The 27,596-nt window shown below is 31.8% G+C and overlaps 3 protein-coding genes across 4 annotated transcripts; 2 read left to right on the forward strand and 1 right to left on the reverse strand.

Moving 5' to 3' along the window:
• Positions 1-5,745: 5,745 nt before the first annotated feature.
• On the reverse strand, positions 5,746-7,673 carry LOC102587804 (universal stress protein A-like protein). The gene is made up of 3 exons (XM_015304621.1): positions 7,514-7,673; positions 6,550-6,766; positions 5,746-5,847 (listed from the first exon to the last, which is right to left on the reverse strand). Exons 1-3 carry the CDS (start codon positions 7,665-7,667, stop codon positions 5,760-5,762), a joined length of 459 nt encoding a protein of 152 aa, XP_015160107.1. The 5' UTR covers positions 7,668-7,673; the 3' UTR covers positions 5,746-5,759.
• A 4,981-nt stretch (positions 7,674-12,654) lies between these two features.
• On the forward strand, positions 12,655-23,344 carry LOC102587477 (kinesin-13A-like). Of its 2 annotated transcripts, XM_006365776.2 has the most exons (14): positions 12,655-12,837; positions 12,983-13,096; positions 13,219-13,456; positions 14,080-14,301; positions 14,886-15,077; positions 15,968-16,072; positions 16,156-16,233; positions 17,834-17,915; positions 19,536-19,698; positions 20,470-20,799; positions 21,510-21,728; positions 21,811-22,408; positions 22,515-22,580; positions 22,699-23,344. In XM_006365776.2, the coding sequence occupies exons 3-14, from the start codon at positions 13,271-13,273 to the stop codon at positions 22,879-22,881; spliced, it is 2,424 nt and encodes an 807-aa protein (XP_006365838.1). In that variant the 5' UTR covers positions 12,655-12,837; positions 12,983-13,096; positions 13,219-13,270; the 3' UTR covers positions 22,882-23,344. The 2 variants fall into 2 exon arrangements, with proteins under 2 accessions (XP_006365838.1, XP_015160108.1); XM_015304622.1 differs by having other exon boundaries at positions 12,983-13,456.
• Positions 23,345-25,427: 2,083 nt separating this feature from the next.
• On the forward strand, positions 25,428-27,190 carry LOC107058651 (uncharacterized). The gene is made up of 2 exons (XM_015304620.1): positions 25,428-25,558; positions 25,870-27,190. Exons 1-2 carry the CDS (start codon positions 25,428-25,430, stop codon positions 26,921-26,923), a joined length of 1,185 nt encoding a protein of 394 aa, XP_015160106.1. The 3' UTR covers positions 26,924-27,190.
• Positions 27,191-27,596: the final 406 nt, after the last annotated feature.

Raw genomic sequence — 27,596 nt, forward strand, 5'->3', positions numbered from 1 at the left:
ATGGATGGGTATATCTCTAAAACTCTTTCTGAGTACCTCTCTATCTGATTCTTAACACTTGACTTGCCTTCTCATTTTATCATCTCCTCCTTATGTCTAAAGCTGACACTTGAAAGCTTCTATTTCATCATCTCTAAATTGGTGTACATTCTCTTTACTCTAATACTCAAGAAAGGCTTATCTCATGCCTACTGAACTCTCCATAAGCACGTACTAAACTCCTTCTAAGACCTCTTTCTAAGATGCTTCTCCTAACCTCATTTCATTGGCTTATAAGGTTGTTTCATCTACATCTTAAGAAAGGAAAAAAAATATAACGGTTACATCAGCCTATTCCACATTAACAGCTCAAATATACTATCTAGACACACATGACAATCATTAACTTAATTGGAACCTCGCCTATTACATACAATCTCGAGTAGACCTCTTAATACTCTTGTTACTGATCTAATGACTTAGTCACACTTCACTACTCTATCTAAAAGTTAGAATCCCATACTTGTACCACTCACATTCATTTTAACTAACCTCGTAATTCCTCACCTACTCTATATCAAAACTACCAGATCAGATCTCAACTAGCATCATCATTCTCATGTTTCCATCCTTTTGGTCACAACACTCATCTCAAATTCAAGCTTAATGTTTTTTACTACACCCGGATATCAATATAACCGTTTACATACTATACTAATTCATAACTACTAGATAAAATTGAGAAAAAAACTCTCTCACTAAGACATCATCACACGTAGTCAGTACTCTTTATCTCTCAGTCTTCATACTTACAATTTACTCTGAATATCATGGGATCTCCCAAAAATCATAAATCTGGCTTAGATCTATCACTTCATGAATAATTTGTTCTTCTATTCAACACCTACACTTGACATATCATCATAAACTCCTTTCTAGTTAAAGTATACTCTAACTCATCCTTACTAGTAACTCTTACATTACCTCATATCATGAAATCTTCACAAACTCATCACTTCTTAGTCTACCCAAAAGGGAAAACACCATCATATATAGATAAATAAATTTTAAAGAAAATATTTCACCAAACAGTGCAACAATTCAATATGAAAACAAAATAACACGAACAAACAAGCAAATTAAGGGTTCAACAAGTTTCAAAAGCTAAAAAAATATAGTTTTAATTCTGAAAACAGATAAAATAACCATCAACAAATGTCACATTTGATGGCTATGTCACACCAACATTTATCTTTAGCGTGTCCTGCTTAAGATGCACGACAACTGATACATTGACAAGGTGGCGGCGGACGCCCATCACCAAGTGAAGTACCACCGGTGGCCAAGGTGAGCTCCAAACATGGTAACATATTGTTACGAGCCTGCTCGTACAAAGTGGATGTTTCATGTGTTACTGCATTCGAACCAACGTTTGCATCTGAAGAAGAGATCTGTCTCTGATCAACCATCTCAACATCAATTGGAGGAGGAGGGAGCCTATTTTCAATTGCAAAGTACTCAAATTAACATATGACTCATGGAAAAAAATTAAATATACTTCAAAAAATACAAATTAAATGGTTTAATGAGAGAATAAACTTACTCATTTTGTTGGATAATAGGGCTTTGATCAACCACAAAAGTACGAGAGAAAATGTTGAGTCCATTGTTGGTTTGGAAAGTAGTATGACGAATGTTTGGAGGTGCACCATTCCATGAAGCATCATTGTTCATCTCATCCCTTGTAAAATACAATTAATACCACAAAATTTATATCATAAACACATTAATTAATTACAAACATTTATATATACTAGAAAAATATGAGTAAAATTAATTACCTCATATGGCTAGTACTTCCAGTATGTGCATTAACAATTGCACGAAAAAGCTGCCTATTTTCATCTTCAGGCTAAAAATCAAATAGAATTTTATTTCTTAGAATTAATAAAATATGGGAAAAAAATGTATAATTTTACGTACAACAAAAATAGAAGATATCTCTTCTAACAAAAATTCTTAAAAATTGAATGTAGACAATCACTACCCGTATTCAATATTCAGATTAAAGATTACGATAATAATTCATTTTTATCTTATTTTTATATTAAATTAATGTACTTTACTATGGTTAATTAATAAATAAGGTTAAAAAAAATTGGATAATACCTGTTCTTCATTATGTTCGTCCTCAATGACGTTTTCTTCATTTTCGTCTTCAGAGTCAAAGTCTGAGTCAGAGTTTGTAAATCTCATCCAGATTCCATCTTCTTCGACAACTCGGCAGTTAGGGCATTTCATTTCCCCCCTAAGATTGAACTCACTTCCAATACAATCTGCATAACAAGAAGAAAAAAAAATTAATTACTATTGGATCTTACAAATCATATGAAGTTCAAATTTTTAAATGAAGCAATGTAAATTTTCTATTTTTACAAGATTTCGTGTTTTATTCTTTTTTTTTTGTTTCTATCCAAGTTTTTAAAATCTTTTTTATTATATTTGCTATTGACAACTTATACCAAGGTTTATGTCTAAAAGACAAGAAAATAATTTAATTTATGATGTTACGAGTTTTCTATTTCACTTCCAACGAATTAAAAGAAAATAAAAATCCAATTTAATAAATTAAAAGATCCGAATAAAAAAACATATGATCAATTGAATAAACAATTTCTTATGTTGAGTAAAGGAAAATCTAACTAGCTACTACTTATTCGATTTACATACAAAAATTATTATAATAAAAACACATAAACGAATAATTTATTTATTTTAAAGATTTGTAAATATTGTTATAGAAACCTGAGTGGAAGAAATGTTGACACACAAGCTTAGTAATTGCCCTTGTAGAATCATCTACAACATTCTCTAAACAAAGGGTGCAAAGTGGAGGGTTTGCACCATTTGGGAAAATGTTATTAGCCATAGCTAATAAAGAAGAGAAATGAAGAGTGAAGTGAGGAAATAGGGAGATTTCAACATTATTTATAGGGAAATTTTGAAACATGAATTAATTGACTTACTACTTTGTAATCTTGTAATAGATTCCTTAATTATGAATTATTTAGGTGTTCACATGGTATAGATGGAAAGTAACTGAAAATTTATCTATAATACTTATGATTAGTGTTTTTTCTAATGTGAAAAGACATAAGTATCCCCTATATTTCTTTGTACGTTATGTGCTGACGTGGAGTTTCAATCTGACTTAATTAATTGTGATAACATACACACATTATCAAGTGATGTTTTTTTAAAAGAAAAAATGGTCAAAATTTCCCCTCAAATATGAAATAGACCATTTATACCCTATGTTATATTTCAGTTTAGGATAAAAAAAGTCTCGTTATTTTCCCAAGAGACCACAAATATCCTCAAGAGTTAACAACCCAATTTTTTAGTGATGTGGCGTGCAATCCATGTGTGGGACGAAGCTCTTCACCTAAGCATTGATAACTAGGATAAAGATAGAACGTAACTGAAAATTTATCTATAATACTTATGATTAGTGTTTTTTTCTAATGTGAAAAGACATAAGTATCCCCTATATTTCTTTGCACATTATGTGCTAACGTGGAGTTATAATCTGACTTAATTAGTTGTGATAGCATACACACATTATCAAGTGATGTTTTTTTAAAAGAAAAAATGATCGAAATTGCCCCTCAAATAAGAAATAGACCATTTATACCATTTGTTATATTTTAGGATAAAAAAGTCCCGTTGTTTTCCCAAGAGACCACAAATATCATCAAGATTTAACAACTCAATTTTTTAGTGACGTGGCGTGCAAGCCACGTGTGGGACTAATCTCTTCACCTAAGCATTGCCAACTAGGATAAAGATAGAACGTAACTGAAAATTTATGTGTATAATACTTATGATTAGTGTTTTTTTCTAATGTGAAAAGACACAAGTATCCCATATATTTCTTTGCATGTTATGTGCTGACGTGGAGTTACAATCTGACTTAATTAGTTGTGATAGCATACACACATTATCAAGTGATGTTTTTTAAAAAGAAAAAATGATCAAAATTGCCCCTGAAATATGAAATAGACCATTTATACCATATGTTATATTTTTGGATAAAAAAGTCTCGTTGTTTTCCCAAGAGACCACAATTATCATCAAGAGTTAACAACCCAAATTTTTAGTGACGTGGCGTGCAAGCCACGTGTGGGACTAATCTCTTCACCTAAGCATTGCCAACTAGGATAAAGATAGAACGTAACTGAAAATTTATGTATAATACTTATTATTAGTGTTTTTTTCTAATGTGAAGAGACATAAGTATCCCCTATATTTCTTTGCACGTTATGTGCTGACGTGGAGTTACAATCTGACTTAATTAGTTGTGATAGCATACACACATTATCAAGTGATGTTTTTTTTAAAATAAAAAATGGTCAAAATTGCCCTTGAAATATGAAATAGACCATTTATACCCTATGCTATATTTTAGGATAAAAAGTCCAGTTGTTTTCCCAAGAGACCATAAATATCCTCAAGAGTTAACAACTCATTTTTTTAGTGACATGGCGTGCAAGCCACGTGTGGAGCTAATATCTTCACCTAAGCATTGCCAACTAGGATAAAGATATAGCAAGCTACTACATGATTTACCATATGCTTTGTGGTGGACAAAATGAGTGAAACGAGCTAGACTGAGATGGTTTGGACATGTGAAGAGATGCGTAGACGCACATTAGGAAGGTGTGAGAAGTTGGTTGTAAATGGTACGAGGAGAGGTAGGCCGAAGAAGTATTGTAGAGAGCTGATAAGATATGATATAATACAACTTCATGTTACCGAGAACGTGACCTTAGATAGGAGAGTGTGGCGGATACGTATTAGGTTAGAAAGTTAGTAGGTAATGTAGTGTTGTCTTGCTTAGAGTGACTGGTATTTGTCATGGTACTAGTTGTATTATTATTGTAGTTCTTATTTTTATTTTGTCATTATTTATTATTGTTTTCTATAATCTATTCTAGTATGTTGTTTAATGTGTTTTGAATATCACATTATTTTATTATTATTTTCGACTTCTTTCTGGTACTTTGCACTTTTACCTTGTTATTTGTCATATTCTCTTCACTGTCTCCTTCTTATGTGTACCCGAATGTGTTGCATAACTTGAGCTAAAGATCTTTTGAAAACAACTTCTCTATCTCTACGAGATGGTATTAAGGTTTGTGTATGTTATATCCTCTCCGAACCTCATTGATTTTGTCTAATTTAGATAGATATCAACATACTTATTGAATTCCTCATCATAGATTAATTATCATAAAAAGTAAATTAGTGAATGTCAGACTAGAATGTTTGAAAGTGAATTGTCCAATAAAAAGATAAAAAGAATTGAAAAGACTTGAAAGGATGACTTTTAAGGTCAGAATTCGATCTTGTACAATTCAGACCAACTAAGTATATCTAGATTTGTGCCGAAATTTTTTATTTTAGGGTAAATCACTTTCTACTAAAGGCAATTTCATATTCAGAATTCGAACTTAAATTTTTTGACTAAAAATAAAAAAATACTTATCACTCTATCACAACATTCGATAATGCTAGGAACAACTTAATAACAACATGCAAATCATACTGAGTATAGGATTCTATTGTCATTTACTTTCATAGCACAAAGAGTGCAAAATTTTGGATACACCACTTACTAAATATGAGAATGTCAACTAAAAAAATATATTAGAAAGTTCTAGATTTAATTCTATATAAATCAAGAAAATTAACTCATGGGGGGGCAAAAAAAAGTTGTCTTAAACTTTTGGCTTTGGCTTCTTCACAATCATCACAGAGCAATGAGCATGGTGAGAGCAATAGTCACTTACACTACCCAAAACAGCCCTGTATATAGCATAGAACAATGAAATTTAATCAATAATTTCCAGTAAAAATTAAGAAAAATATTGAGAAAGAAAATTAAACTCTCAAGTGATTATGGGTACTTTATTGTACCTTTTTAAATATAATTATATGGTATTAGAAATTTACTGGATCGACTAATTCAAAGTTGCGCTTCATAAAATCCATTCAAGGAGGAAAAGCCCTTAAGGGCATCATGTCCATTATTGAAATTCTAACTCGAGATCTTTGTCAAGGATATAAAAAAATTCCATTAATTTATATCATTAATAGTACACCCCTTGGTGGTATTTATACTTCTTTTATTCAAATTTATTAATTGATACTTAGTCAATATGATTAACTTTCCAATAGAATCAACTAGATTTAATAGTTCATTTAAAAATTGTGTTTGATCAAGGTTTCAAAAGTGCTTTACGAAAAAAAAAACCTATTTTTTTTCAATTTCTAAAAAACTACCTTCTACTATTACTACTACTACTTAAGTCACTTATTCTTAATTTCCTAAAAAATTTATCAAACAGCTCTCTAAAATAAACACTTTAAGAAAAATATTTTAAACTTTTCAGAAACTTGGTCAAACATGTTATTAATTTCGATTTTGGAGAGATGGAAGTGTTGAACATTTTTTTAAAGACAAAGAGAGTTATAATTATTTTATTTTTTTCCTTTTCTATTTTGTACCTTTTGAAAGCTCCATATCCATGGCTTCCCATGGCCAAAATAGAGGCATGATATTTCTCAACAGCTTCACAAATAACATTCCTAGCATCACCTTCAAGAATTTCACATGCTACATTTGACACCCCTTTAGTCTTGCATAATTCTTTAGATTTGTCAATAGTTTTTTGGGCAGCCTTTGTAATGTCTGTTTCTACCAATGTAAACATGTCACTTGTACCTATACAACATTAAAAAAGTTGAGTTTAGTGAATGAGATGGCAAAAAGGAAAAGGAAATAAGTAGTTCTAACAAAATCGGCATTAAGTTGGCAAGTAAGAACTCTAACTTGAGGGTACACATCTAGACATATTAACTTGATCTCAACTGGCAACTAAACATTCCAATTCTGCCCCATTGCATCGTCTCATGAACACTTAACGTTGACATGTCACATAAATTTTAGAGGTGTTTAAATGATCGTTTTGGAAGTTGAGTGTTCAGCTGATACATCAGAGACGATTGAGGTACTTAAATGTACATATTCAAAGTTGAAGTGCATTGTTGCTTGTTAGTTAATTGACACATCTATATTATTGGAAGGAAAAAAAAAACATGTCTATATTATAAAAAGAAAAAAATCAAGTCTAAAAATAGTGGTGCCCCGTCATTCTCAATTCCTGATATATTGATGGGAGGCCTAGATAACACATACTACATGAAATAATCAATACGTGTAACATAAGTTGATTCAAACATCATATTACTTTTTTTTTTAAAACTATATATTTGTATTGAGTACTCCATCAAATTTAAATAGTAGTACATACACTTATTCATACAACATTGAAAAATAGAGAAAAGAAATGGCCTAGGAGTTAATAACCAAATTATAACCAAAATGTCATTCAACAATAGAAGAAAGCAAATGAAAAAAAAAATAATTTCACCAATAACTTGTATAAATATGGAAAATAATTGATAATACCTGGTCCAGCAATTGCAACAACAGAATTTGGAGTAGGTTTTGCATGAATAATTATAAGTTTAAAATTGGAAATTGATGGAGATGGGAAAAAATGATCAAGAGTCCATTCAAGGGCATAATAACTATGATCACTATCATCTAGAGCAAAAATCATCACTTGTTTTTCTCCCATTGTTACACAATTATTTATGTAAAATTAAAAAAATATTTTGTGTTTTTTTGTTTGTATAATAATTAGGAATATATAGTAATGAATATTGATTTATATTGTAATTTAATTTTTGAAAAAAAACAAATGTGATCCGTTAGAAATGGATCTAAAAAGTTTTTATGGACATTAGTTGGTCAAGAAGGGAGAAAGGGGTGCCTATAAAAGGAACACATGTCGAAAAATCATTTGTAATGGAGAGAATTCATTTTATATACACCGATCGAGAATAAGAAAAGTTAGTTAAAATATATGTAAGTTGAAAGAATATGAGTTTATCATATCCAGCAAATTAAGAAAAGAATAATGTGTGTTGCATTATTTGTATGCAATCCAAGCAAACACGCTAGCTTACTTTGTTTGTGGTTTGATAAATTATTCGATAAATTAATTAAAGTGCACATAAATTAAATGACACGAGCCTAGTTCCATCAAATTAAAAATGTATTGTAATTTGTATGTATTCAATTATATCATGCAATATACAATAATTATCCACGTAACTTATGTTATCGGAGGCTTGAATAAATTGTTCGATAAATTAATTAAAATGTGTGTATATTAAAAGACATAAGTTCACATCCATCAAATTAAGAAGAAAAAATAATGTGTTGCATTATGTGCATGCAATACAATTATCCACACGCTTATCTTGTTAGTGGCTTTGATAAATTGCTCGATGAATTAATTAAATTATGCATAAATTAAAAGAACATGAGTTCAAGTCCATCAAAGTAAGAAAAAAAATTGTGTTGCATTATGTGCATGCAATACAATAACATTTACGGTTATTTTTTGTCCCTTTTTATTTGTGACTTGAATAAATTGTTCGATAACTTTCTTAAAATATGTGTGAATTAAAAGAACACGAGTACATATCCACCAAATTAAGAACTAAGAAATAAATAAATGTGTGTTGCACTATGTGCATATAATACAATCATGCACGTTTACGTTGTTAGTGGCTTGAATAAATTGTTCGATAAATTAATTAAAGCGTATTCAAATTAACAAAAATAAATAATTGGTGTTGCATTGTGTGCGTGGAATCAAAGATAGATAGAACATCAAATCTTTATTTTATTTTTTTCTATCCTTTTATTTTTAATTCCTTTCTTTAAATTGAAATCGAAGGTAGATAGAGACAATTTTATTTCTTTTTTAATAGATCAACTAATTGTGAAAATGACAGATATTGCTTCATGCCAAGCACAACTCAATATAAAACAAAGAAAATCAAATTTAAAGAGAGAAAATAAAGGGAAAGCCATGACCTTTAATTTTTTGAACTTTTTCTTTTCCTTTGATTTCTCTCTTTTTAATTCATTTATGTATTTTAGTTAATCAATTCACTTTTTCCCACCTCTATTAATTTAGCCATATATATATATATATGAAAAAACTAGATACTAGAAACTGACCAAAAATATCAAGAAAAAAATATATGCAGAAACTACATTTTTAAATGTTACAAGGTAGACATTGAAATTTCGTGGGACTCTACAACACGTGTTCAATTCCAATTAGGATTCTTGTATGCTACTCAACCCTAAACTTTAGTTCATGCCTATATAAAGGGTACTATATTCTCTTGAAAAAGACATCTCGAATATTCCGCAAATTCATGAAATATTCATAGAGAGATCAAAATCAATCATCCTATTTCGAGAAATACGCCACTAACGGCGAATCATGGATAACTATCTTATGAGGGAAGAATCAAGGGAAGAACAAAATTGTACCGACACTAGTTATCAAGAAAGTTATGTTTCTTTTTATTTTATTGTGATTACAATTTATTTTATGTCACTTTTAAATTTGTTGCAAACATAAGTTCACATTAAAGAAAAAACTTTTTTTCTTCATAATTCCCAATAAATCGTACACACTCTTGAAAAAAAATTAAGAACATAAATTATTCAAAAATATATTTAAGAGACTATTTTAAATCTAACCAAACTTAGTTCCTTGAGTTCCCAAAACTGTATTTAACTATATATATATATAAGTAAAATTTAACATCATTATTTATGTCATCACATAATTTTCTATCACGCACGTTGAGTAATCATTGTCATCGTGGCAAGATATATAAATTACTCAAATACTTGAGATATTTATTGATTTTGTATTTTGTTACTCAAGAAGTAGTATAAACATATTATTTTCTTGTTTTCAATTTAATTAATCTTTAAAATGAAATTAAAAATTAAATATATTAAGTTGGAACTTGGGACACATCTCCCCACTGATGCACTAACCCATCAAGTTATGAGTACGTCTTCTTATCAAACATAGCGAGAGTTCAAAGAAATTATCAAATATAACGAGTTTTTGAAATTCGCTTTGTATCAACGATAGAATAGTTTTTGAAATTTGCTCTTAAAGTAAGTTGTTGTATCACTGATACAAAGCAAATTATTGTATCATTACATATAGCGACATAGAAACTATTATTTTCAGTGACAGAGTCAAAATTTTCACTAAAGAGGTTCGAAATAGAAAAAATAAACACACTAAAAGGTCAAAATGAATTCAACATCTATTATATATACTCAAAAAATTATTTTAACAATGTGTAATGATTTACTTTTTTTACCAAAGAGGGTTCAGATGATTCCCTCAACCCTTTTACTAGGCCTCCGCCCCTAATTATATTACTGATACAAAACAAAATTTAAAAACTCTTACTATATTTGACTAATATCAACTATAATTATATTTGATAATTAGAACTCGAACTATCGAAACTATTCCCTTGAAATAATGCTTACTACGATCCTTTCTAAATCACTCCCGCTCTTTATACTCATCAATATTTTTTATCCTAAAGTGTAAACACATATCTTAGTTTATTTATTTTGTGTCTTGTATTGGCTATTTAGACGCAATGATTACAATCGACCAAGCCATGTGATTCACCAATCTAATAAGAATTGTTATTGCTTTTCATTGCTTATTATTTACTATCCCTTTATAATAACCTTAGTTTTTTTGCATTGTAATTTCAATTCTAGTGTATTGCATAATTATTTAGTGAATTTTAGTATTCATAGTCTAGTGCTATATTGTCTTTTCCTATTTTGTTTAAAAAAAAAAAAATTATTATTATTATTATTATTATTATTATTATTATTATTATTATTATTATTATTATTATTATTATTATTATTATTATTATTATTATTATTATTATTATTATTATTATTATTATTATTATTATTATTATTATTATTATTATTATTATTATTATTATTATTATTATTATTATTATTATTATTATTATTATTATTATTATTATTATTATTATTATTATTATTATTATTATTATTATTATTATTATTATTATTATTATTATTATTATTATTATTATTATTATTATTATTATTATTATTATTATTATTATTATTATTATTATTATTATTATTATTATTATTATTATTATTATTATTATTATTATTATTATTATTATTATTATTATTATTATTATTATTATTATTATTATTATTATTATTATTATTATTATTATTATTATTATTATTATTATTATTATTATTATTATTATTATTATTATTATTATTATTATTATTATTATTATTATTATTATTATTATTATTATTATTATTATTATTATTATTATTATTATTATTATTATTATTATTATTATTATTATTATTATTATTATTATTATTATTATTATTATTATTATTATTATTATTATTATTATTATTATTATTATTATTATTATTATTATTATTATTATTATTATTATTATTATTATTATTATTATTATTATTATTATTATTATTATTATTATTATTATTATTATTATTATTATTATTATTATTATTATTATTATTATTATTATTATTATTATTATTATTATTATTATTATTATTATTATTATTATTATTATTATTATTATTATTATTATTATTATTATTATTATTATTATTATTATTATTATTATTATTATTATTATTATTATTATTATTATTCATATGAAGGATGCAACAATTGGCATCAACAAGACAACAACCTTGGGACATTAATAAACCCCCACTCTGCAAAATTTAGTTGTTTAATATGTTTGTTAACTAAATAAATTAAAGGAGAAGGAATAATCACATTTTAGTCCCTCATTCAATGTTGAACTTAAATTTTGGTCTATATAATACTATATATTTATATATTTGATCTTCAACTAATTAAAATATTCATTTGCCCTTCATCAATTTGGGAACTCAACATGTAAGGAGGGAGAAGTTGATACAAATTTCATTCGAGATTATAGCATCGACGAGTTACATCTCCTATGTGATTTGCAAGTTATTACACATGATCAGATTTACTCAGGACGCATTCAAAGAATTCCAAAAAGAAACTTTTAAATTTCCACAAAAAATAACACATCTACTAAACTTTTAACTTCTCATATGTTAGTACTAAGAGAAACTTTAATTCGATCCCACATTAATCGACGTGAATGCATGTACTTCAGTTGGTGCCTTCCTCACCGCTGAACCAATTATTCATGTTGTTATTTGGTTTTCATGTACAATAATTAATACATTTAACAAAAAAATTCAATACAAATACAATTATAGAATTTCAAAAAAAAGTTACTAAATTCCTAGAACCCACACCGATAACAGTAAATCCGCCTCTGTTTTCACATGTAATTAAAAAATATATATGTTTATACTAATTAAAGGTGAAATATTTCTTATCAAATATCACGAGGACTAAAATAAAGATATTCTAATAATTAAAGGATAAAAAATGCAATTATTCCAAAGAAAAAATGACCCATGGCAGCAAATATATATAACAAAAGAAAAAGTACTTTCCAAGACACAAAATAAAAATAATTAAAAAAATATAAATATAATAAATATATATAATAATTTCTTAGTCATGAAAATTAGAAATGAATTTTAGTTCATCATGATAAAAGGGATACTCTTTTTTCTCTCTCCATTATTATCATTTGCTTCCATGAATTTTCTACTACATTGAATTCAACCAAACAAATTTTAGGGCTTTTTATTTTGCTCTGTCGCTCTCAGATCTATTTCTGCAGATCGCGGAATTTCACTTTCTTCATCTCTATAAGGTACTGCAATTTTCATATTCATAATTATCTATAATGTATCTCTCTGTGTATGTGTATAATTTTGCAAATTTTAACTATTTTATGTGGTTGATTTTTTTTTTTATTGATGGATTTATGAGATTTTTAACATGCATTGTGTGTTTAGGACGATTTGAATCCAAATAATTGCGTTTATCGATTCATAAACGGAGTCGTTTTGTTCACGTTTAAGTACGTAAATGTGCTGCTTGCTGCTTTGATTTCGATTTTTCGCCTCCAGGTGAGTTTCTATATCATAGATTTGTTATTCAATTACGATCTACAGTTTTTTTGTTGTTGTTGTTGGTGTAGTTGCTAAGTTTTGATGATGTGATTTTTTTTGGTGAAATGTTGTTGTTTAAGTGTGTAATAACAGATCGTAAAATTGGCGCCGCAACGCAGATCCCAGCGCCACATGGGTGGCCAGATGCAGCAGAGCAACGGGGCGGCTACTGCTCTGTATGATCAGCAGGGCAATGCCAGCCCTGCTGGTGATGCCGGAGACGCTGTCATGGCGCGATGGCTTCAGTCAGCCGGCTTGCAGCATCTGGCCTCTCCAATGGCTTCTACTGGTGTCGATCACCGCCTCCTACTTATGCAGGTAATATTCCCTTAATGGCCCTTGATAAGTTGTTTAATATTGGACATAAGATGGTCCTGAATAGCACATAGGGTATATAAAGGTTTCATATAGTTGATCGGAACTAGTTTGAGACTGAGACGTAGTTGATGTAATAAAAGTTCCCAAGTGTAAAAATGAATATTGCTTACATTTTGTTCAAATGTGGACGTTATAGTTTAAGTACACGCAGTTTAGCGCTGCTCAGTATAATTGCTACATTAGCTTAAATTGAATTGTCTCAGCCTTTGCCCACTGTAGTGTCTAAAAGCTCTTCTCAATATTTGGTTTACACTATTTTGAATTCACAAATAGATGTGACTTGCATGTTGTTTAGTGCTTAGTCTGAATGATTTACCATTCCTGTCATTGAAAAGTTCTCTGTGCTAAGTTCCACTGGCCTTAGTCTGATTGCATTTCTGGCTACTGTGAGTCACAACATTGAGGAGTTTTATCTAAGGATCAATATTGATCATTTTTTTTGCCTCACGCCTTCTTTCTTACGCTTCTGGGTCATGGAATTTTATTTTAGCATTCTTGTTCTTGTTTGGATGTTGCCATATCGTGTTTGTTAATAATTGTGAAGCTTGGAATTTTATTTGAAGGGATATGGGGCTCAGTCTATGGAAGAGAAACAGAGGCTTTTCAAACTAATGAGAAACCTCAACTTTAATGGTGAGTCTGCATCCGATCCATATACTCCTACTGCCGAAAGCTCCGGAGGTATTGGACCATCTGATGGTTTTTACTCTCCGGAATTCAGAGGAGACTTTGGTGCTGGACTTCTGGATCTGCATTCTATGGATGATACAGAGCTCTTATCTGAGGTATGGAAATACTAGTTGGATTCATATTGAGCACATTCATTGCTCCTGTTAGAATGTTGTTTTGCTGGGAACATAGGTTGGACTAGCAATCCTCTAGCTGGCTTACAACTTGATAGCCCTTTCTGCCATCAACCACACTCCATCCCCATCCTGGGGGTAAAGGAGAAAAGGAGAAACAAGACAGGAAAGTAGGTGTACCGAGTATGTTTAATTTAAAGAATGTAGTTGTTCTCTATTTGGAGTCTCTTTGACCATTCTATGGGAAGCTATCTAATAGTAGCTGAACTATCTCGTATCCTCTTCCATGTATAAGATTATCTGGATTACTACGGTCACTTGACACAAGAATCTTAATTATATTGGTTATTCTTAACAGTAAACTGTTTGAAAATTTAAGATCCGGAGATTATTGTGCAAAGATACCATATTGAAGTTAGAGCTTTTCACATACTGGTCGAAGATCTATAATGTAGTCTTATTGGCATTGAATCTTATTTATGCAAAGAGTGAAGACCATAAGTGCTGCTTACTTGTTGTCTAGAGGCAATTGCTGTTCAATAATTGTTGCTTTATTTTCTGTATAGCATGTAATTTCAGAACCATTTGAGCAGTCATCATTCATGCCTGCACCGAATGGAGCATTTGATAATGGCTTTGATGCCCCGACCCATCGGCAGCAAAAAGCACAACCAGACACTGATGCTGTAGCTGGGTTACCCATAGTTGAAAAGGAAAGCAACACAAGGGAAAACAATGTGGCAAAAATTAAAGTAGTGGTATGTCACTTGTGCATGAGCAATCAATTATGGGCACATTTTATGTTATGATACTGAAACATCATTGAAGCTGCGAAAACCCAGAGTTGTTTACATTTTCTGCGTGGTAAAGTGTGAACGTTTGAAATCTCTGATCACCTTTGTGAACAGCTGATTTAGAAATATTTGTGGTTGTACTAGAAATGAGATGACATTTTTTCTCTTTCCTGATAGGTATAAACGAACTGATTCTTAGGTATGAAGATCCTCATGGTTTATTCAATCATGTGGAGTGTCAATTTAGTTGCCTATAACACTTGAAACAAGTTGTCACTTGCTTCAAGATTGGTGAGAAGTGAGAACTATATAACTCAATGGCCTACGTCCCATGCATAATTTTGAGGTCTCTAAGGCCTGTATTTACTTTTCTAGTTTCGCTTGGCCTGGGTAGTTTTGGAGAATAGGGTAATCCATGTGCAACTTGAAATAATAGTACGTACAGATATTTGGTAATTAGCTGCATGACTCATATGTTGACATTTGTAGGTATTACATTATTATCTTCAATCCTCTTAAGCTCCCACATCGGTTTAAGTTATAGAGTAAATTAGCCTTAGAAGTTTATAGATATATGTTGTTTGGGGATGATAGCAAATTCCAATGTTTTCCAGTTTTATGGCGTAATTGGTAGTGTTTGGAAAATCGCATTGTAATCATATTTTTGTAGTTTCCCTTCCATGTTACTGTGTGTTGATTAAGTTTTATTTGTTTGTACTATAAAAATATTTTGTTACTATTTTTTGTTTGATCTTTGTTTGACCCCTTTCTATGCGTCTCATATGGCAGTGCAGTTGATATATTGAGTTACTTCCCATCTAATATTCCTAAGATTGATCATGATGTTTGTCCAGGTGCGCAAAAGACCGTTAAACAAGAAAGAAATTTCTCGGAAGGAGGATGACATTGTCACTGTGTCAGACAATTCTTCTCTTTCTGTCCATGAACCCAAATTAAAGGTTTGGAATCCATTGATTCTGATTTATGAATCAACCTATGTTTGAGACTAACTATGGTTTGTTAATTTGTTTCATTATTGAAGGTGGACTTGACTGCTTACGTGGAAAAGCATGAGTTCTGTTTTGATGCTGTTCTAGATGAGTACATAACAAATGATGAGGTATTACTTTGTCACTTTTTAATAGAAGTTAATCGCAAAGACGAATTTTATGTTTGTCCAAACAACAATTTTGAAAATGATACAGGCTTCCTTCAATCTTTGTCCAAAATAGTTGGAGGACTCTTCTGACAAACTCAAAAATATGTAATTGTCAACAAAGTTCTTTTTTTCTCCATAATTTATGATTTATTGTCATGCCTAAATGCAAATAATTTGATATCTAGGATCAACCTTTTAGGAGAATGGCATGATAGATGAAGATGTATCACAGAGAATTAAACTATGATGTTAAAAATGGGGAGTGCTTGCTCTGCGATAAGAAGATACCTAGAAAGACAATCATGAGATGAGCAATGTTATTTGAGAGTGAATTTGGCCTCTAAGATGAAACATATCCACAACCTTTGTGTTGTATTAATGTGATGGTAAGATAGTGTGCCTTTATACAAGATTGAAACATGATTAGAAGTAATTACATTAGACAGAGTGCAAGTAACACATATGGAGGAAAAATGAAAGAGGGTTGAGATGGTTTAGCAATGTACTAAATGGACCTCCTAGTGCATAAGTCAATAGGTGTGACACTACGATGACAAGAGTTGCTAAAAAAGAATAAGGTAGACTAAAAATTATGTGGATGGAAGTTATTGTAATAACCTACAATCTCTCATAATCAATAGTTCAATACCGACTTAGCTAATAATGTAACATAATGAAAGAAAAGGATCATATAAGAGATGTCAACCAGTAAGATAAAACCTTAATGCTTTTCTGTTACACTTCCATTAGGTTTTTATTCTTTATTTAGTCTAATTTGGTTAGCTATTTGTATGTCAATGTGAAGCCCTAATTTGCTTAAGGAAACAAATAGTTTACTTGAATTGGAAAGAATGGGATTGAATAGAACAAAATGGATTTAGAGGATTTATATAACTGACCCAGCTTAGATGAAGAGATTTTAGAGAGTATCAAATTATGTGCTATGGAAAAGGCACCTGGGTCAGATTGATTTCCTATGACCCTTTTTCTCTCTTTTTGAGTTCTGTTGAAGGAAGACATCATTAGTACTGTCCAATACTTTCACACTTATCAAACCTTTGAAAGGAGCTTCAATGCCACCTTTATAGCTCTAATTCCTAAGAAAGTTGGTGCTTCTGAATTGAAGGACTATAGACCAATCAGTTTGATTTAGGGGGGGGGGGGTACAAGATTCTTGCTAAGATACTGACAGAAATACTGAAAAAAGGTGGTTCACAAGCTGGTGAACAAACATCAAATTACCTTCATAAAAGGGAGAGAAATTATGTATTCAGCTCTAATAGCTAGTGAATGTATAGACTCAAGGTTGAAGGGAGAAGAGATGGTATGTGCAAACTAGACATAGAGAAAGCCTATGATCATGTAAACTGGAATATTTTGTTGAGCATCCTTAGGCAAATGGGCTTTGTGAGCAAATGGTTCTACTGGATTGTTTTATGCATTAAAACTGTCAGGTTCTCCGTTTTTATAAATGGAGAACCAGTGAGTTTGTTAATGTGGTTTTATATGCTTATATTCGAATTTTATGCTCAAACATTATCTTTCCTCATGCACTTCACAGGTTTATCGCGCCACTGTGGAGCCAATAATTCCTACCATCTTTCAGCGCACAAAAGCAACATGTTTTGCTTATGGCCAGACAGGTTTGACATATTTTCTTTGCGTGTTTTAATTTATTTTCTCAGTACAAGCCACTCATTTATTTTCTCACATTTAGCTCATTAAATACTTTTTATATGTACTTTGGTGTTTGTACTTTAGGTCATTTAAATTCCACTGAATTTTTAGAAGGGTCCCATAATTTTGAAATATCTTCCATTGGAATGTGAGGATGTCAAATGTTCTATTTACCCTTCTAAGAATTTCCCTTTAAAGTTCAGCAAGTATATGTTCATGCATGACTTACAAGAGTAGAAGAAAGTTACATCTTCTTAGGCACAAGTAGTTGAGCATCTACTGACTTCATTGATATCTCAAGGTGAATATTAATTTGAACATTGAATTTTAAATTCACAATTTTGTTGATGCTATTGGTAGCAAATGAAGTCTGCTTCCAATTTTCTTTATCTGAATCTGAGATCACCTTCTGAAAAAATATATCTAAATTTGAGATTATCTGGTTTTCGAGTTTCCAGTTCCTTGCCTTCAGGTTGACGTTTGCATGTTTCTGAACCCTTAAATATGTGACTTTTACTACCAGAAAAAGAGAAATTGTTTAGGATCTACACTTGTTGGACCAGAATGCTTATAAACAGCATTAATCTAGTCGATGTTAGATTATTTTATTCATCTTTTCGTTCTGGACTTGAACGATTTGTCACGCTCATTCTTCATATTTTTGCTTTCAGATGTTTGAAATTATAAAAGTACATTATGATTTTCTGCCCTACATCTTTCTCGCATGGTCAGGAGTAGAGCTGTCAAAATGGGCTTGGCCCGCTATGCCGGCCCAACCCAACCCTTGAATTAAGTGGGGTTGGGCCTAATTTTTTTGGCCCATTTAGGAACGAGGCTTTTTAGCCCAGCCTCATTTGTCCCGCTAGCCTCGTAGGCCCAACCCGCAAGCCTCAGAGGCCAGCCCGTGGGATATGAATATTTAAAAATATTTTTAGTAGTGTTTTATTCGTAAAGTTTTTATCAATAAATATTTTAAAAAATAAAAAATCAAGTCTTTTAAACTAGCTAGTTTTTTGTGGGAGGAATGGTGGAATGATCAACATTTTTCCGCTAAATCTTACGTTGACTATTATGTATATTTGTAAGTATTCACCGAAGTGTGTGATTGATAAATGTATTTTTGTAAGTATTCACCGAAGTGTGATTCATAAATGAAAATTTGTATGTATTGATGTCATGTTCATAGACGTCAACGTTCGATACTCTTAGATATTCTTTCTAAGAGAGTAATATTGTTCATTTTTTTGTTGAAGAGCCAACCCGTCCCAACCCGTGGCCCGCTAAGGGCTGGGTTGGACTGCTATTTTATAGGCCCTTTAATTAAAAGGGTCAGCCCGTCTCAACCCATGTAACTCTCTGCCCGTTAGGGTTGGGTTGGGCAAGCCCATTTTGACAGCTCTAGTCAGGAGGGAGTTACATGTTTTACTGTACACACGATTTTATGAATTTTTCACCGTCTTTGGTTTAAAATTTCTGCTTCTTATCACTGCTAGTTTCTTTGTATTGTTGGCTGTTGCTATTGTGGGCAGCTCCTCAATCGGTTATTTCAGAATTGATGTTTTTTCCTTTCTTTCTTTATGGTTCAGGTAGTGGTAAGACATACACAATGCAACCATTGCCTCTCAGAGCTGCAGAGGATCTTGTTAGATTGTTGCATCAGCCAATTTATCGTAATCAGAGGTTCAAGTTGTGGCTCAGCTTTTTTGAAATATATGGTGGGAAACTGTTCGATCTTCTCAGTGAAAGAAAGTTAGTATTCTTACCTGCATTGAAAAGCTTTCATTTGATTGTCTATAGATATTATAAATGGGTTATATTTTCTCTTTCAAGTACGTTGTGGCATAACACAAAAATGAGAATGGGCAATATTGAGCCTCTGAATGGGTCTCCAACATTCATTCTGTGGTGGTATCTAATCTTGTAGAAAATTTTCCACAAAAGATAAAGGAAGATAAAAGCAGAGAGGAAGAGACTTGAAGGCCTATGTGTCCTAAAGGATTGATGACAAAAAACATGTCAATCCAGTGGTCGAGTGTGTTGTCTTGGTTGTCCAATTGCTTTTCTTTTTTTTAAATAAGTAATTTTGTTAATTAACAGTAAAAAGGGGGTATAAATAGAGTTCAAAAGTCCCTGGCTGACTCCCCCAACGAGTTAAAGTAGTAAAAAAAATTCGATGATTTTATCAAAGCTATTTACAATGTTTCTACCAAAAGTTTAATGGTCAAAATGCATTTAAGATCTACTTAAGAAATAGTCCTCTTTTTGCTACAAAAGTTCTACAGTTCCTCTCTACCCATACAGTCCATAATATGCATAAAGGAATGATTTCTTAATCTTGTCTTCGTCTCTTCTCCACTATCTGCCCTTGCCAGCACCACAATATCATTTTTAGTAGTCTTGGTTGTCCAACTTATTGAAGAATAAAGGATTGTCAAACCTATAGTTTTGTTTTATCAATATGGAACTTCATGATCGATACACGTATATTTCATTTTTTTTCTGAACATTGCTTTTATATAGGAAACTCTGCATGAGAGAAGACGGGCGTCAGCAGGTTTGCATCGTTGGGCTCCAGGAATTTGAAGTTTCAGATGTACAGGTTGTGAAAGAGTTTATTGAGAGAGGAAACGCTTCAAGAAGTACAGGCTCCACTGGTGCAAATGAGGAATCATCAAGATCTCACGCGATATTACAACTTGTCGTCAAGAAACACAATGAAGTAAAGGACACTAGAAGAAATAATGATGGAAATGAATCCAAAGGCGGGAAAGTCATCGGAAAGATTTCCTTTATTGACCTTGCAGGTAGCGAGAGAGGTGCAGACACTACTGATAATGACAGACTAACAAGGTACCTTATTATGGAATGAATCTGGCTGCTTTTTATATTATACCTTTCAGGGAATGCCTAGATTTCTTTCTTTATAGTTTGGTTCTAACTGGCCAAAGTGAAAACTAGGTACATCTCTACAATAAAATTTAACATACTTGACACAGTCAAGAACTTTTCCAGAGTTAAAAGTACCATCCCTTTAGCATTAAGTACAAAATAGTAATATGGAACATACAACTCTCTTGAATTTCGTCTGCAAAAGTAGAAGGAAAACAAAAAAGAACCAAGAATGTAGAAAAAAAAGATGTAGCCTTCTTTCCTCCTTTTTGGGGGATAAGAGGCTACATCTTTTTTTTCTACATTCTTGGTTCTTTTTTGTTTTCCTTCTACTTTTGCAGACGAAATTCAAGAGAGTTGTATGTTCCATATTACTATTCTGTACTTAATGCTAAAGGGATGGTACTTTTAACTCTGGAAAAGTTCTTGCCTGTGTCAAGTATGCTAAATTTTATTGTAGAGATGTACCTAGTTTTCACTTTGGCCAGTTAGAACCAAACTATAAATTAGCATTCAACACTTGGAACTCATGTGATGCATAGAACGTGAATTTTCGATCTTTCCTTGTTTTCCCTCCCCCCTGCCCAACCTAAATTGCACTTCTATGGCCCTTTTCTGCCAATATGTTGAAGTAGCATATCTCTGAAATTGACATTCTTGTTTGGTTTTAGAATTGAGGGAGCAGAAATTAACAAGAGCTTGTTAGCTCTTAAAGAGTGTATTCGTGCTCTTGACAATGATCAGCTTCATATCCCGTTCCGTGGGAGCAAACTCACTGAAGTGTTGCGTGACTCCTTTGTTGGCAACTCAAAGACAGTTATGATTTCCTGCATTTCTCCTAATGCTGGATCATGTGAGCATACACTCAACACATTAAGATATGCAGACAGGTAGTTCTAGCCTTTTTTGTACCAGTAGAATGTTTTTTTCATTTTTATTATGTCGCTGAACCTATTAACATTGTATTTACAGGGTTAAAAGTCTATCCAAAGGTGGAAACAACAAAAATCAGAGTGCAAGTGTAACAACTCCAACATTCAAGGAACCTTCTCTACCGACTACTTTGGCTGCTTCTGCTGAGGCAGAAGATGCTTATGAGCAACCTCAAGAATCTAAAGTATCAGAAGCAAATAGAAGAGTTATGGAGAAAGAAACAACGTCATACAATTCCGCTAATGTTTTTGATAAACAACCCTCTAGATTTTCTTCAAATCAAACGTTCAATGGTCAGGACGATGGAGGGACAAATTTTGGTGGTATGGATAGGGACAGGTTTGAGGCAAAGAATAGCTATGGTGTCCCAGCTGGTCAAAGAATGCCGTCTACATCAAATTTGCAGAGTTCAACTGATACAGAAGACAAGGTGCAGAAAGTGTCTCCACCTCGGAGGAAAGTTTCTCGTGATGAGAAACCTGAAAAGCCAGGAAAATGGTCAAGAAAAGATGCCTCGAGCTCTGAGTCATCCTCTATGAGTTATAAACAGCAAAATGCAAGTATAAGAAGTGTTGGATCGGGACAAAATGAACCTTCTTCGCCCCCTCATGATGATAATATCAATGAATTACTGCAGGTTAGCCTATGAAACTCTTTTACTTCTCATCTCGTAAGATATCCTCATTAATAACAGTTATGACCTTTTTGATGTCGGTGTAATTTTCCTCTTTCTGCTGTAAAAGGAAGAAGAGGCCCTGATGGCTGCACACAGGAAAGAAATTGAAGATACGATGGAGATTGTTCGTGAAGTAAGAAAATCCTAGTTTTTCTGGTCTAATGAAGTTCTTAGCACTTTATCATCTCTTTGCAATATTGGGAATATTGTTCACTTGAGATAATTAACATATTGTTGCTTTTCTCTGTCAGGAAATGAAACTGTTGGCAGAAGTTGATCAGCCTGGAAGTCTCATCGACAATTATGTAACACAATTGAGCTATGTGTTGTCGCGCAAAGCAGCAAGCCTGGTCAGCCTCCAGGCTCGTCTTTCCAGATTCCAGCATCGACTAAAAGAGCAGGAAATACTGAGTAGAAAGAGGGTACCACGCTAGACAGCATTCGAGCTTTTAATTGAAGTGACCGTCCTCTCTCTCTCTCCCCGCTCACTTGTACAACTCCGCCTTTTGTATTATTCAAATTGTAGTTTAATTTCTCTCTTGCCAATACACAAACCATTTGGTGAAATTACAATGTGCATATGAAAACAAATTGTATGAAAGGAACTATAGACGAACGACTCATGCTATACAACTAGTGAAGCAACTCACCTTCATATACTCCGGGCAAGGTAACAGGGCGTTTCAGAGCTTTTTAAATTTGTTGTGATCAGATTTGGACTTGTCAAAAACGTGGGCAGAAATCCATATCTTTTACTGTGTGTTGTTGAATTCCATGTTGTGCCATAGGTTTCTGGGAGTTAGATGTTCAATTGTAACTAAAACTTTTACTATTTGTTCTCTTGTAACAACATTATTGATTCGATGATTTCACTGTGTATCAAGCAGTTATGTTTTATGTCTATTTCACTTTATATATAAGTTCAAACCTCAGGATTATTTGATATTAATAAAACTGTTTCTCCTAACGGAGGCATATGCTTGTTTTTTTGGGCTAATCAGGCCCTCCTGAAGTTTGGGTCATGACATTGACAACTGTACATCAGCTAAAAATAGGTTTTTTTTTTTGGGTGTTATAACGGGTGAAGTTAGGGTAAGTTGTCTACATAATATTCCTTGAGATGCGATTCTTTCCTAACCCTACATAACTGTGAAATGCTATTGGACGGGTCATCTTTTTTTTTTCTTTTCCATGCCGGGTGAAATTACATATTCAAATCTTGCAATCTATGTAGTTATAAATTTCCTGACTAAATCTGAAGTTGACAATAGGGATTCGGTAGTTGTTGTGAAAATTTTCCAAAAATTAATTAAGTATAATAGAGATATATAGTGTTGAATTTATTTTTCTTAAAAAGAAAAGAAAAAAAGCTTTACCTGGGGACCGTCTATAGGAATCTTATACAATTCTCCCAATAAAAGGATTTAAAAAGAATCTTCTCATTTATATTGGGTTGTCACTTGTCAGAATTAATTTAAGTAAAGGTTAGATGACTAAGTATACGGTACGTGTCTGATTTAGTACAAGTCAAAGTGAAATTAGAATAAAGTCCTAAAAGATCATAAAGATGGATATCTAGGGTGTGTTCCGTACGAAGAAAATGTATTTCATCAAAAATATTTTCTTGAAAACAGTTTTAAAAAAAAGAAATAAGTAGATATTTTGGGTGTGTTCAGAACGGAGGGGAAAATAAGTTCCTTAAAATTAAAAACACAAAAGACTTTCCTAATAAAAATTACTAAACAATAAATTCTACAAATGCTCCCCATTCTCTAACTCACCCATCCCCATAGCCCCCACATACCACCACTCGACTCTCACCCCTCAAAATATGTGTAAATTATAAATAAAGTATTTTAGGACAATACTTTTTTGTATATATACCAAACACAAGAAGATAAGCATAAAAATCAACTTATTTTTTTGAAAAACATCTTCCTTCGTACCGACGCACCCATTATTTATCTTCGGTATATAAGAAAAAGATGCTTCCTCCTTCCCATTTATATGGCACCGTTTACCTTAGCATGATATTTAAGAAAAAAAAAAGAGAGACTAAAAACTTATGGTCTAAAACATCCTTAGATACTTGTGTGGTTGTAAATTATTTTATCAAGAATAGAAGGGATATTTTAAAAGTCAAATTATTTCTAACTATAATAAGATGACATTCCTTTTAAAACGGACTTAAAAAAAGAAAATGTGTCACATAAAATATAATGGGGTGAGTATTATTCTAAAAACATTTAAGTAAGGTTCGATGAAAGCTAGTCGGTGTCTGACTCGGTATACAGTCCGTGTCTGTCATCTAATTTAGTATACAGATAAGTCCTTTAATGGAAGGATATCTAAATTACCTAAATTTGCTCGAAGAGATAAGTGTATTTCAACCAAATGACTTGCAAAGAATTTTTTTCCGTTTTCCCAGCAAATACATTTGAAGATTAAACTAATATGATTACTTCCTTGGCAGGTAAAAATACACATACAGAGAGGCACACACACACTTTAAGCCTTCAGGTATAAATATAATAGCACTTTTGGTGCTTAATTATCAATAAATTTTTAATTTTTGTGATACTGACTAAGCATATTATTGAACCTTCAATTAATTGAAGTGCTGCACTTTTATCCTGCTTCTTGCTAAATTTATCAAATTATCAATCATAACATTATTTAACAGACTATGTGTAACATTAAGTCGTATTACTACTACTCAATATTTGAGGGTAATATAGTTTTAAAAATAATAAAAATATAACATATTTTTCTAGGCCAAAAATACACATTTATGTTGATTAAAGGTTAAATATACTTGGTCAGGTATTACAAGGACCAAAATAAGAGTTCACCAATAATTGAGGACCAAAAGGGTTGTTATTCTCTTTTCTAAAGATAGTCAACACACGCATCAACTACATTTACAATGGTTTAATTCAAAATTTTAAAATGGTTCTCTATAAAAACGTAAGCGCGGATTATGGCACAAATTAAGATGGTGGAAATGGTCAAATTATTAAAACCGTGTGTTAAATATTCATCTACAAATATCCCAATCAAATTTTATGTACTTCAAGTTCAAGACAAGAATCTTCAGCAAAATAGAAAGGAGTAACCTTTTTTTCCTTTGAAATATTTATTTATTCTGAATTTTAACAATAAGCAAAGAAGATTAGCATGAACCCTACACAAGCAGTCAAGCACAAATAGAGAAATAACTTCATAATACAGCTGTTATAGTTGCAGTATTTTTTAAAGTCACCAACCATCTCTCTATCATTCAATTTTTAGAATTGTTTTATTGGATAATATTCAGTTATAGTAATGTCGTTTCTCTCCATACTCATCTTGTGAGATTACACGGGCTATGTTGTTGTAGTAGTTATGCGTTTCTCAACTATTCTTGCCTTTCTTTGCCCCAGGATTATTTTTGAATTAATACAAAAACAAGAAGGCTTATACATATTGGCTGATAGAGAAGTGAGAACTAAAACAATGGCACGTCCTTTCAACACCTTTGCTCTCAAGCTACAAGTACACTGCAAGTATTGTGCAAGGGAACTGGAAAAGGAGCTGCTAAATATCAAGGGGGTTCGTTCGGTGAAAATCAATCAAGAACTTGGAAAAGTAATCATCTCAGGCAAAGTAGACCCTGGAAAGATCCTAACCAAGTTCCAAAAGGTTGGGAGAGAAGCAGAACTCTGGTGTGAACAAGAACGACCTCTTAAAGATGTCGACGCGCTATCGAAAGTGATTGATCCACTGAATGATCCTGACATTATGACACAACTAGAGAAATTTTCTGATGACCCTAGTGTTAAAAGTGTGGAGGTGACCAAAACTATCAAGGTGATTTTCAAAGGGGAATCAAGAAATGGCCCTAGTGAAAAAATTGTGGAGATTAAGACCACCAACAAAAATGTGAAAGAAACTCATGATCAAGTGTTTCCACATGATCATTGTGATCATTCACATGGTGGTGGACTTTGTGGTGCTTCTTCATCATGCTGTGGTGGTCACTCTGCTATAAGTCATAATCTTAATCATGGATGTTGCCAATATGGTAACACTACTAGTTTGGGTCCTTGTTGTGCACATGGAAGAAACTCATCTTATTACCATAGCCAATATGGTAATAATCCCAACTCTGGTCCTTGTTGTGCACATAGCAGAAACTCATGCTATAATTACTATGGGCAATATGGTAATACTGGTTATGGTTCTTGTTATCCAAATAGCATTTCTCCATCAGCGGGAACAATATGGACAAATGATAATATTCCCTCAGCCCCACCTTTGCCAGATGACTATTATCAGGTGCCATCATCCTTGGCAATGCCCGATGATTATTATCAGGCACTGCCACCATTCTCAACAATGACAGATGAGTACTATCAAGCAGCACCATCCTTGGCAATACCTCACCCCTATTACAGTTTCTTAAATGAGAATAAGAATGACTGCATAATCCTATGATTTTGCACATCTTATTTATCAAAAGAGGGTTGTTGTTTGTACGTGTGTGGGTGTATATATGTGAGTGAGAGAGGGAAAAAGAAACACAGAATAAGTGTAGTAGTTATTCTGTATATAACTCTATTTTGTAACTACTTTGGTAATTTTTGCTCCTTGTGTGTGTAAAAATGTGAGAGGGGAAAAAAGAAACACAGAATAAGTGTAGTAGTTATTGTGTATATAACTTTATTTTGCAACTACTTTGGTAATATTTGCTCCTTATGTGAATATTCTTTCGAGTCCACTTTGTTAAATTCATTAACAGTGTCCATTACGATGATCGTAAAAAGCACTATTCCAGCAATTGAAATCCAAAATGTGCTTTGTCCAAGACTATCCATGGGTATTAATTATGTGTTCAACTTTTATATACAAATAGTAAAAACTATTTGTACATCATCGGGTCACCTAAATATTATTGTTAGATGTCTAGATGTAACCTTCATTTACACCGTTATAAAGCAAAGCCAACAAACACTAAAGACTTCACTAACATCTTCTCATCTAAATTATTAAGTTCCGGGTCTCTGTTACAGTTTTTATTTTTCCAATGGGCTATTATGTCATGTTCCTTAGTTCAATGTATATAATGAGACAATTTCCTTAGCATTTGGAGATTGTGTAAAGGGAAATA

Source organism: Solanum tuberosum, unplaced genomic scaffold, assembly GCF_000226075.1.
Source record: "Solanum tuberosum cultivar DM 1-3 516 R44 unplaced genomic scaffold, SolTub_3.0 scf00580, whole genome shotgun sequence".
NCBI lineage: Eukaryota > Viridiplantae > Streptophyta > Magnoliopsida > Solanales > Solanaceae > Solanum > Solanum tuberosum.